The sequence below is a fragment of the Amblyomma maculatum genome, chromosome 6 (genome assembly GCF_055883805.1).
Source record: "Amblyomma maculatum isolate TAMU_Amacu chromosome 6, ASM5588380v1, whole genome shotgun sequence".
In the NCBI taxonomy this organism is placed as follows: domain Eukaryota; kingdom Metazoa; phylum Arthropoda; class Arachnida; order Ixodida; family Ixodidae; genus Amblyomma; species Amblyomma maculatum.
Window position 1 is genome coordinate 147,857,928 of NC_139349.1, and position 12,759 is coordinate 147,870,686.

The 12,759-nt window shown below is 45.6% G+C and overlaps 1 protein-coding gene across 1 annotated transcript; it reads right to left on the reverse strand.

Annotated features, from left to right (window-relative positions):
• Positions 1–253: 253 nt before the first annotated feature.
• LOC146186984 (uncharacterized) lies at positions 254–1,168 on the reverse strand. Its single transcript, XM_084608155.1, has one exon. It carries the CDS (start codon positions 1,166–1,168, stop codon positions 254–256), a length of 915 nt encoding a protein of 304 aa, XP_084464281.1.
• Between the last annotated feature and the right edge of the window lie 11,591 nt (positions 1,169–12,759).

The window sequence follows — 12,759 nt, forward strand, 5'->3', positions numbered from 1 at the left end:
CGTATGATCTTATGTCGGAGCCGTTTGCTTTTGCCATCATAAAATACTTTTCGTTCGCCTTTTCAGCGGCTCGGAGGTCGAATCTCACGACGTTTTGAGCGACGCGCGCTCCTCTCTGTGTCTTTGCCCTGCAGTCATTTTCTTCGTGATCCACTCGCCCACAAGCTCTGCATCTCGCCCTCCGCGGCGGTGCGGGGCAGTTGAGAGACACATGGCCGTACTCGCTGCAGTTGAAGCAGAGGGGTTCTCCTCTCTAGTTCCATGGCGGCTTCCTCCTCGCCCTCGGAGAAGCGTCCCTGAGGCCGCGGCTGGTGTTCAAGGTCGCCGCCGGAGCTTCGCCAATTTTGTTTGTGTGGCCGTTGGAAATGGCGGAGGAGCGCGCACTCGGGAGGCCACCCGACTTCGAACATTTAGAGGCGATGTTTCCTAGCCTTTCTTCGAGGCGTTTGAGGCAGTGAAGGAGATCCTCCGGTGACTCGTACGTGCGTACGCTCACTGCTCTGATTACCTCTTCGTCGTAGAGCCCCGTGATGAGGTATTCAATGCACGCTTCATCTGCGAGGGCGCAGCGGCGAGCTTTCGATAGCTTGTCATAATAGTAGCACTGGATGGGCTCACCTCGCTTTTGTCGTCTTTCCTCCATCTCCCTATGGAGTCGTTGCGATCCCGCTGTCATGGGGAAGGCGCGCCTGAGTGCTTCTTTCCATTCCGGCCAGGTTTTGTTGACGGAGGAGAGGGAGTCATACCATATATTCGCAGGACCTTCCAACCTTGACAGTACATTGCCAGATGTCAGCCGGTCGGACCAATGGTAAACTTGTGCCAAGTCGTCTACGCGCCGTATCCACGCGTCTGCCGTTGGAGAGCTGGAAGACACCGGATCGAACGAAGGCACCAACCGAGCAGTCTCTGCCGCGCCGATGATGGGTGTAGCCGCTGCTTGCTGCATCTGAAGCAAGGCGATTCCGTTGATAGCTTCTCTCACTGCTGCCTGAACGCTGGCTTGCAGGATTTCTGCCACGTTGATCGCTGAGTGGGGTACCTGAGGTAAGTTGCCGCTGGTTACCGTGTCGTCTGCACCTTGGCCTGAGTCGTCGTTCCCGCCATCGCTGCCCGGTCGTCCGCCATCTTCGTTCGTCGACGATGCTCCGTTGCGAGTGACTGGCATGGTGGGGTTTGACAGTTCGGGCGCACGTTGCCTATCCCACTTCTGATTTTTGTTAAAAAAAGGATTATATCCAATTAAACTGCGTTTATTAAATTTCTTGATTACACGAAAATAGGCTTGTACGACAACGGTGATCTTTCCTCGTCCGTGTCCGGCACCCCGTCTCTTTCCTCTCCTGGTCCCAGGTCCCGCGGCGCGCGGCAGCGCGTCCTCCTCACCCTCTGTTTGCCTCTCTCTCTGCTCTTGTGGACGCCTCGGGGCCTCAGGTTACAGCGGAAAACCCTACCTACCTTGCTTGTCCCGTTCTGTACGCCTGGCTCGCAGAGCGGCCGTTCAGCTGGGCGTCCTCGTTTTTGAGAGCTGGCGTTAACAATACCATGAAGCAAACATTGCGGGTAGCTGTTTTTCAGCACTATCTACAACTTTAGAACTAATGCTTTGCTCCTAGGGCCAATAAATAAGTCACTTATTAGTTTTTACTACCTGCAGAAAAACCATTTCAAATGGAAAGCCACTGGAGACTAGGGCAATCAACTCTGAATAGTTCTCGGTTGGTTTCGCTAGCCTAGACCACTCTACCTAATTTAAGGTTTGATTAAAATTAGCCGGGATACTTGGTATGCATGGTTTGCTGGCATATCTTGTGGTCAGCTTCAAATGAAACAATTGTGACGCAGCTGTGGTTTTAACTGACATGGTGGAAGCTGTCTTGTAGTCTCTTATCAGATGCTTTGTATTGGAAGGGGGTGCATGCTTCTGGGATCATGATGAGAATAAGCAGCACTTTGAGGCCCATGGTTTGATTTGGTTTGTGGGGTTTAATGCCCCAAAGCAATTTGGGCTATGAGAGATGCCGTAGAGGACTCCGGAAATTGATTGAGACCACCTGGGGTTCTGTAACGTGCACTGATATTGCCCAGCACACGGGTGCCATTCTTTTCGCCTCCATCCAAAAGCGGCTGCCAAGGCCGGGGTTCGATCCCGCATCCTTGGGAACAGCAGTGGAGCCCCGCAACCACTGCGCCACCCCAGCGGGGACTTTGAGGCCAATGTATATAAGATGGCTAAGTATAATTTGCATTACAAGTACACATACACACTGCTTCCTGTACTTTCTCCTGTCGCGACTTTGAGTAAATTGTAAAGGGCTTAATTCCAGTGCACTGTGGGGATAGCTTGTGGGAAAAGAGGAAACTGCATGAAGAAACAAGGAGAACAAGAATTGCTACATAGTACAATTGCATTTATCCTTTCCTACTGTTCTTGTCCTTTAGCAGTGTTTTTGCCAGCTCCACAAGACCCATTTTAATGTGCTGTGTAAAAGTTTTAAGAGCAAGTTAAGCCGACATATTTTCCGCTGAACAAATTTTTGTTCCATGAAACACAGTGTCGTAACTATCTTGCACATTTTTCAAAGAGAAATGTCTTTCTTGAGTCCCACAGTTTAAAAACACACAGCCTGGCTGTTTGTGTCATTACTGTAACTAAAAAAGAAATAAGTTCACATACACAGCTACACCTCGTTAAAATGTATTTTTGTGACCCATGTATTTTTCATTAGTAAGCACAGCAATGCTTGCAAACAAAACTGCCACTGTGGTACCGAGGTTTATATTGTTACAGGGATGTACTTAATGTGACGGCACTGCGATAGGCTGAACTCGACGCTAAGACTTCGGTAGCCGTGCAGAAACTATACTCTCTCTCAGCGTCGTTCTCTTTTTCAACGCTTCGTCGTGCCCGCGTTCCTCGATCGTCGTCTTTGTCAGTGAGCACATCACTTTGGTCCCGCGTTTCCCGGTAACACTACCCCCCTCGGCATAAGGCACCATCCCGGTGCGTATTAGGCGTGCGGTGTGGAGGGGGAGTAATATGGCTTGAGGCGGGCGACATGTACAATTTCGGAAGTGGGTGTAGCAGTCGGTCACTTTGGGTGGAGCGGTGCAATCTCATAGGTCACGTCGGTCACTGGGCGTAGTACACGGTAAGGACACGTGTAGTGGGGCAGAAGTTTCTGACACAATCCCACACGACGGCACGGAAGCCAGAGCAGCACCAGAGATCCGGGAGGATAGTGCACATCGCGGTGGTGAGCGTCGTAGCGGCGTTTTTGAGCTTCTTGAGAGACGGTGAGATTGTGACGAGCAATCTGGCGAGCAGCGTCTGCTCGGGCGATGGTATCGCGGGCATAGGTTGTGACGGGGCCAGCGGCGGGAAGCAAAGTGTCGAAGGGCAGTAAGGGGTCTCGTCCAAAAGATGATAGAATGGAGAGTACCCAGCAGTGTCATGACGCGAAGAGTTATATGCGAAGGTGACAAATGGCAGACTAATATCCCAGTCGCGATGACTGTCGGATACGTACATTGCGAGCATGTCGGTGAGTGTGCGGTTAATACGTTCCGTAAGGCCGTTCGTCTGAGGGTGGTACGCAGTGGTGAACTTGTGCCGAACGGAGCAAGAACGAAGTATTTCCTCAGCAACTCGGGAAAGGAAACAGCGGTCACGGTCGGTAAGTAGTTGACGGGGAGCACCATGGTGTAGTATGACGTCGTACAAAAGGAAGTCAGCAACGTCTGTGGCGCAGCTGGTTGGAATGGCGCGAGTGATCACGTACCGCGTGGCATAATCGGTGGCCACAGCGATCCATTTGTTTCCTGACAAGGACTCGGGGAAGGGCCCTAGGAGGTCAAGGCCAACACGAGAAAATGGCTCAGTCGGGATAGCAATCGGCTGCAGGTGTCCAGGTGGCAGCACAGGGGGTTTCTTCCGGCGTTGACAGAGGTCGCAAGCGGCTACATAACGTTGGACAGAGCGGTAGAGTCCAGGCCAGAAGAAACGCCGGCGCACGCGGTCGTATGTGCGTGAGAGGCCAAGATGACCAGCTGTAGGGGCGTCGTGCATTTGTTCTAGAACGGCAGAGCGTAGGTGTTCGGGAACGACGAGCAACTGCTCAGCGCCATCAGGTCGCATGTTGCGGCGGTATAGCGTATTCCCATGAAGGAAGAACAGGGCGAGGGAAGAGTCACGGCTGTGTGTGCGGAGGCGGTCGATAAGAGAACTGAGGGTTGGGTCCAAGAGCTGTTCGTCGGCTATGTGAGAAAAGTTCGATATAGAGAACACACAGGGTCCGACTCGTGGTCAGTAGAGGAAGGGGGATCGACGGGATAACGGGACAGACAGTCTGCATCCTGGTGGAGCCGACCTGATTTGTATACAGCGGAAAAGGTACACTCCTGCAAGCGCAGTGCCCAGCGGCCGAGGCGGCCAGCAGGATCCTTGAGGGAAGAGAGCCAACATAGGGCGTGGTGATCGGTAATTACAGTGAATGGTCGGCCAAACAAGTAGGGTCTGAATTTTCCAATGGCCCAGACGAGAGCAAGGCACTCCCGTTCCGTAATAGAGTAGTTCTGTTCCGCTGATGACAGGAGACGACTGGCGTAGGCAATAGTGTGTGAGGGCTTCTAAGGTTATTTGCATTTGCGTAGGAAAGTAAAACAGACTGAATTACATGGCTGATACTCCGTGAAACTGCCATCATACCGTTCATTGCGCTGTGTACAATATTTTTGTGAATTCATGAATTGTGAAGCACACTGAGACCTTCAGCTCACACACTCTGCTTCCCAAATCACTCGTTCTTATGTTGAAATAGTCAGCAATCAGTCAACACTGAAGGCTTGGCACCTCATTTGCTAGTCATTGCACAAAATGAATTAAGCTGCCCGCTTAATTGTAACCATTCTGTTATGACCTTATCCTGCAAAGCTAAGGTAGCACTCTGCATAGATGCAAAGCAGAGTAGTGAATCTGTGAATGCAAGCAGAATATCCAATCCAAGCAGAAAAGGAATGAATTCAGGTTAAGTTACATGTGACCTCAGTGTCAACAAGTCAGGTGTTACATCCATGCCTCAGAGCTTTCATAGTGGATCAACATCAGCATTATAGAACCAATACCCATGTGATAATGCTTAACACACGATGAAAAGATAAGGTAATTAATCTTTGCAAATGTGGTATGAGACCATGCACAGTGGTGTCCATACAGCAGATGTAAACTGATATGTGAGAAAACCCAGTTCATCACTTTGCAAGGTGCAAAAAAGGTTAGGCGAGCAGCAAATGTAACAAGGACTAAAAAAATCTGTAATGCATCCTACGTTGTTGTAAGGTTCATACACATACATTATTGATATCACTCAGTAGGAAAGTAATCATGGGCTTCACAGCAAAATGAAAGCAGCAAATAGGCACGGACATGAGCATCGACGATATCAGGGCCGGCTTGCACGATAAAGTTGGAGCTAAGTCCAGACTTGAACGGTCCAGACATAAATAAGCCGCGGGCTTCGGTTCGGCTCGTGTTCACCAGAGTGACTTCCCTGAACGCCCTCAGCAACCACTTGGGGCATTTTTCCTCGTAACACAATCTTAAGCCGCAAAAAGCAATGGCACGTATTTTACACAGTGCAAGATTGACCGAATGTTTACATCTTACCGCCAGGACCGGGCCAGCGCATACCTGTATTCTCCTAATTTCTCGACTTAGTTATTGGGCGTCCTTGTGTCTTAACTAAGACGACCTAGAGTCGTAATCGCACAAGCGACTTATTCAAGTCAGGACTGAAGCTCAGTCTTGACTTCAGTCTTAAGCGGCCATGCTAGCGGCCTAATTCTTTAGACTCACGTTAAGTCTGGACTTAGCTAAGACAGTCGTAAGATCGTTTCTTGCAAGCGGGCCCTGATTTTGATGCCATCGGAAATCTCTCAATTGGTACGCCCTTAGCAAAGAAATGCAACTGAATAGATACTTAATACCAATGAAGCTGAGTTGGCATGCAGTCTGGCGAGAGTAGAGCTGTCAAAGCAACAAGTATGGGATGTAATGTGATCAACTCCATAACAGCATCATGTCAGTATAAAGCCTATATACATCATTTGTCTAAGCAGTTGTCCAATAAACTTAACTCACCCAAGTTATGCAGGAACTGTAATCACAATAATTTCTTCAATTGTTTTCTTTCTTTTTAACCAAATATGTTTTCATTCTCAACATGCCTTAGGTACACCAAAGTGTCCATATCATGAGGCACAGTTGCATATGGTGTGCTTTTTTTTCATAAGCATAACCTCCCGCCATACTGTACTTCTTTTTCTTTTTTTTGGTATCGCGTCTAAATGTTTTTTTTTAAAGACCTGATGTGGTGATAAAGTGTTTAGCCCATCACATACAGAGGTACATCACATACCGATTCATCGCACAGATGCTTATTGCAGACATAGGTGCACATAGCTAGCAGGAAATAAAAATAAACAGGAAGGTACTCTCAAAGTGACAGCTGCCGTGAAAGTACAGGATATTTTCACAGTTTGCACAGTGCCGTCGAGCACCCATATCAGCACAAAGCGCAAATCGCGGAATATAGTGACATATTAGTAGCCCGAAAGCCGTGCAGCTAACGTCGTCGAAGGGCTCGGCGCTCGCACGGGAAGGGCTCGGCAAGCGCAGCACATACACGGACCGCGATCAACACAGGCGATCGACACATCGCGGAAACAACGTCGTGTGCTCGTTTCTGTTGCGGTCACTGCGACCAGCGGAACGGGTGCCAGACTAGCTGTCCCCAAGTTAATTTCAGCATTAGGAAAACACAGTGCGTGACGAACTTTGCAAACATGGACCATCCTCTTCCTTGCTAGGTGGCAGTCGCTCAAGTCGTAAACACTTTCGCAACACATGCACGGACACTTTTCTATGCGCTGAGGAGCCGATTCGTGCGAATGAAAATCACCGTGAACTACAGTTGCTGGCTGTCGGCCGTGAAGATCCTCGCGGCTAGCGATAATCACAAACACATCGTGACACCGGTGCGACCTAGTACACTTCGCCGGTTGGAAGATCACTGCCTTCAGCTCAGTGCAGATAACAGTGGCGCATATGATCCGACTTGACGGGAAATCACAGTCGATAGGAACACTAGTATTAGCAATGCACGCCAAGTATATTGGTTTTTGCAGCAGAGCAACAACTACTATCTATGCTTCGCTTCACACCGCTGGCGGCCATGTTGCCTGCAAGATCGAGGAGGAGGAGCCAGAGACGTCGTCTACAGCGCAACGAATAGCTGCAATCCGGTCGCCTTGCTGATCAGCACGTGCGGGCAAAAAGTTGAGATTGAGTCAACTTTTCTGCGGACGAAGGATGCGGGTGTGTGCTATTGTATGCCCCTCCGAACCGGTCGTCTCGGTGCGGCCGATTGCGTGCGGAACGGGTCTAAAAAGCAACCGTACAGCGGCCTTTAGGGGAGCCCGATGGGCTGCCCATTTGGGCCCCTCCTGGGCACGAGTTGCAAATCCCGCATGGGGCCCGTGAGGGCTGCCAACAAGGGGCCCGGAGGGGCCCCCAACTGAGAGCCTATTTTGTGTTACTGGGGCCTTATCATTGTTATTCTGGCGCGCTTATCAATTCTGTGTCCCGTGTTTGTTCATGCTCGTTGTCGCGATACGACGCATTATTTGTTTTGGTCGTGAATGATGCGCCGAGATCTATCTCGAAGGTTCCGATCACTCGCGTATGTTTCTACAACGTTCCATGTTGTACTACTAGCAGTTTGCGACGTTATCTAGATTGTTCTGAGCAGCCTTTAAATTGAGCGTTGACAAGTGTGACGGGCATTCTTTGTTCGACGAGCACGTTTGTTGCTATCGCCGCCGCCAAGTTGCTTAGTTCTTTTGCGGGCGCAAGTCAGCCTAATAGAAAGTTAATTTCAGTACCCTACTGAAAAAAAGTGTATGTGAACCGGTGTGAGAATGTATGAGAGTGTGGAAGATAAAAAGTGAATTCATGTGAACACGCAGAAACTGTACGAGGAAATCCATGCAGTGCGTAAAAGCTCACAAAGACTGCGTACGTTTATTTACGTACTGTTTGTGAGTTTGCGAGGATGTGTGTGCCCTCGTAGAGGCTGTACGTGGAAATATGTGCCGTGTGCGATGAGCTCGCACATACTGTGCACGTTTATTGCGTGCTGTACGTGAGCCTGTGTGGAAGTATAGGCAATTGTAAAGTCTGTGCGTGGACATCGCAAGAGCTCATAAAGGCTCAACGTGCTAGTGTGCTGTATGCGAGCTTGCAAGGAAACGTGCATAGAAACACAGTCTGTATAGACAATCGTCTGCATTGCAGTGTAAGAACGCATTCATGTTGTGCATTATGAGCACACTACACAATAACACAAAATATACACATTCAGCCATGCATGCTCAGGGGCTGTGGATTGTCATGAGCATGACTTTTAGGAGTCGAGACCCTACGGGTCTCTCAAATGTAAAAGAGAACAGTTTCAGCCCTCAGTCAACAATTACTTTTCCTTCCTTTCATTTTGCAGGTGCCTAGATGTATGCAAAACATTCAGGCTGTATTAACAGGAACATGTGAACAGTGTGTTTGCCATGAAAGGATTCCAAAAGCGATTGAGTTAGTGCAATTTGAGTTTATACTTCACACATAACTATTTCTGCAAGCTAGACATATGCCGTCATGTGCATGATAAAGGGCATGCATTCATGATGAAATGGTTTTGCCCTTCATTTAAATGAATCACATTTCAAAATAAGAAGCAATGCAACCATTTCTGTTGCAGTCTAGTGGAATCAACACAATTGAATAACTCTGAAGGTTTGCATATAACCAGGGACACAATTAAATTTAGTCAAATGTGATGGGCAGAATGCAAATTAAGAGCTGTAGCCCATAAGCCAAACCAGCTTCCAAACAATAGGTATGTCATTGATGTACATGCACTTGAAAATGGTAAAAAGGAAACATGGAAGGCTGACTAAATCTCTGAATACAATGTTTTGATTCGGTCACTCGTACACCTCCATCCATAGCCACCTTGAAGTTAATGGAAGCTATGAAATGCCCTTTTTCTACCCCATTACTCCGAAATAATACTTTTTGCCGAAATGCATCTTTCACAGATTGATTTTGTGCTGTTTCTTAATAAAAAGGCTTTTATGTCTGCTGCATAAACTGGAGAAAATATGCACAAAACCAAATATCTTATTATGGGATGATCTATTCAATCTTGATGTTGCAGAAGCATCCTGCAAGGAAACGCCTTTCACAAGTTCAGAGAAATTCTTCTGAGTGTTTGAGTGTATACAGATAGAGCAGCATCTTCTACAAGTTGTGGAAAAGGCATGCAGCTGTGTGAGAGGTCATGTAGCTTTACACAGCAGTGCAGCAATCAGCTGAGTGAGCAGCACTACAAAAATTAGCTAGACAAAATATAAACATGAACTTCAGCTTTATAGACTATATCCACATACAAAACCATCTTCTTTATATTCAGCGGGTATCTGAGGCTTTATTTAACATTTTTTACCCTGCTACCTTCATAGCACTTATTATGCAATGTTCCCGTTATGTACACATCAGAGAAAGTACAAGAAATGTATGGCAAAAAGTGGCACTACAAGCTCCTTTGTACAGCATGTTAACATTCACATAAGGCTCTAACTATGCAAGTATTAGTAAAACAAAATGAGCTCAGAAGGCTACTAGCTCTATTTGCCATGTTATTTACAGATATCGGTAGAAATCACTGACAAAAAGTTTTGCTGCCTCTTCTTTTGTACCTTATAGAAATATTTATAAAAGGAACACTTCTTCATGCCTCAAGATGTATAAGGCTGTGATTATCATATTCTTATTTATAGTGCAAATGATCATGGCACAGATGTAAACATATATAACACGAAAAATAAACAAGAGACATGGTTTTAACTGGAGAGAAAGGGCATAGGTAGAATCAATAATGACTGAAACAAAAGGAACAATGTGATGAAACTATATTTAAGCTCAAGACACTGTACTAGTCAAGCTTGTAACCCTTTGAATACAATGCCTTTTGGCCTTGCAGTACCATATGCATGAATGAGTGCTAATCTACAAAATTATTCTCAAAGGTCTAAAAACAAAAACACTTATCTCAGCAGCCAAGGCTGATACATGCTAATTGTATTGCAACACTCACAAGTGATAAGTAACAAGTTCACAGCAATGAAACAGTTTAAATGTGCTTAAATGCAGAGAACTCGCTTCCCTGATTAGAATGTGCTGCAACAATGCAGAAGCCAAAAGCACCTTATTGACAAATCTGAAGAAATCAAAACTATTGAATTTGAATCACCTACAGAATTCATTGCTAGATCAGGTAACAGCCTATAAAAATTTAGGTATCTAATTTACCTGTTCTAACCACTCCTGAGAAGTGGACATCAACAATATTACTAACAATGCTAATCATTCGTTAGGCTGTTTGAAAAGCAATTTCTAAACAGTCCTTCGTTCCTTAAACTTCAACTTACAAAACATTCATCCACCCCAAACTTGTACATGCAGCCTCTGTATGGAATCTTGGCCTTGATTTTCTAATATTCTCTGTTGAGCCATTCAGAATCAATCTGCTCATTAAACACTCAGTAATTACCACCACACCCCCAGCACAACTATCATGAAAGCGCCTCACACCTCCTTGTTCTCTCACTGAGACATCAGATGCTCTGACTATGCTACACAAAATACATTATTGCAGTACACTTCATGGTCATTTCATTCAGCGCCCCTCTTATACATCACCTAATGTGGCCCATCACCATAAAATTGGATCCTCAACATGTCGCACAACTGCTTTTTACAATTCATTCTTCACGCATTCAACTTATTATCGGAACTACCTTCCTGTGGTGCTCATATCTTTAACTGATAAAAAATTGTTTAAAAAGTTCTTACTGCACATTACAGTGTTCCCAATTGATAATTTTGCACTGTTTAATATTTTTCAATTTGTAACCTTATATACTGTTTATGTTTTTCTCTCATTCCTCAAATTTTGTCTTGTATACCACTCCCCTCTGTAACGGGCCCTCCTGGGCCCTGAGGGTATAACAAATAAATAAAACCTCATAACCAAACATGCCAAAATAAGTAAACAAACATATGCCAGCTTTTAAGCCAGCCGTCTTTCTTTTTATTGTTGGCACTGTCCCCTAACACTTCTCAAAGACCATTAGAGAGTTCAAGTCACAGTCATAACATATACTTGGAGGTGTTATACCTGGCCTTTTTGAAAATCTGTTTGCAATTTTGTCTCAACAGAAGCCACAAGTAATTTCAACAACCATTTGAATAAAACTGCTTTCTTAAGCAGCCCCAGTCAGCTAAAAGTGCAATGAATAGTGTAATGACAACACGAATACAAGAAACATTCTCCTTTTTATTTGAACAACCTGCACTTACCAGTAGGTATAATTAAAATTGAAAGTTTGCTACACATATGTACTACTTCCCGTCACTGCTGGTAACACTTAGCCATGGTGGTGAAGGGGTTAAGGCAATTAACTACTGTGCCGAGGGATGTGGGATAAAATCCAGGCAGTGGCAGCTGCTTTTCGCTGGAGGTGAAAAGCAAGGTGCCTGTGTGCTGTATATTGTCAGTGAAAAGGACCCCATGTGGTAGAAATTTCTGAAGCCATCCATTATATGATGTCTCTTATAACCTGAGTCACTTTAGGACTGTAAACCCCATAAACCAAACCATTTTCACTTAATAATACCTTTATATTATCCTTGATACTCTAAATATAACCCGGTTTTCCTTCTCTTTCTTTCCATCGTAAGCTAAAAATAGTATTTATAAATCTTCTACCATGTACAACCATTGCTTATGCATTTCCCACAGGGCTGGCCATTTCATCTTCAGAATAGATAGTAGTTGTATAACAATATATGGCCGAGAAAAGCAACTCAAATGAGGAACTGTGAGATGTGCTCATGAGCCTATATAAACAAAACACAACGGTGAACAAGACAATCAATATGAAGGAAAACTGAGGTATTGTTCAACAGAAAAGGAAAAGAACAGCTCAAAATACTAGTGAATCATTGCAAGTACTAGTAACAGCCTGATTTCATCTAAATAAAATACATTCTAGTCATGGGTTTATGTCAGAACAATAAGAAAGGACACTGAATGAGTTACACTACACCTCAAGCAGAAAATTGAAGCGGCTTTGTTATGATACACTGAAAGCAGCCAGCAGTCTACGAGTCCAAGATATATGCAAGGGATACCTTTTTCTTCTCTTTCACAAAGTGAAAGGAAAAACAATGTGCCGAAAGAGAAAAAACATGCACTGTTTTTTCCACTTTGTATTTAATCATTTTTCTCCCTAAAATAATTACAGGGCTTATTCTGGTGAATATCAACTACAAGAGTGATAAAAAATATCTGCTGCGTTTACCTTAAGCTCAGACTGTTGGCTCCTTTCACTACACCTTAAGGGGAGACGCGGGTCTTAGAACGGCCGATAATGGTTAAAGAATCGATTTTGAGAAACACCCATTTTCTGAAGGTTTAACCTTTCGAGCACCTGCACTCAAATTATTAACGCTGAAGTCGGTCAGGAAATGCTGTAAAATCGGTTTTCAAAACATCACGGCAGCAGCGACATGCCCCCCGAGAAGAAAAAATTTGTTCGAAACTCCAGCGCGCGCCACGGGCGTTACGGCCGGCCGATCGCCGC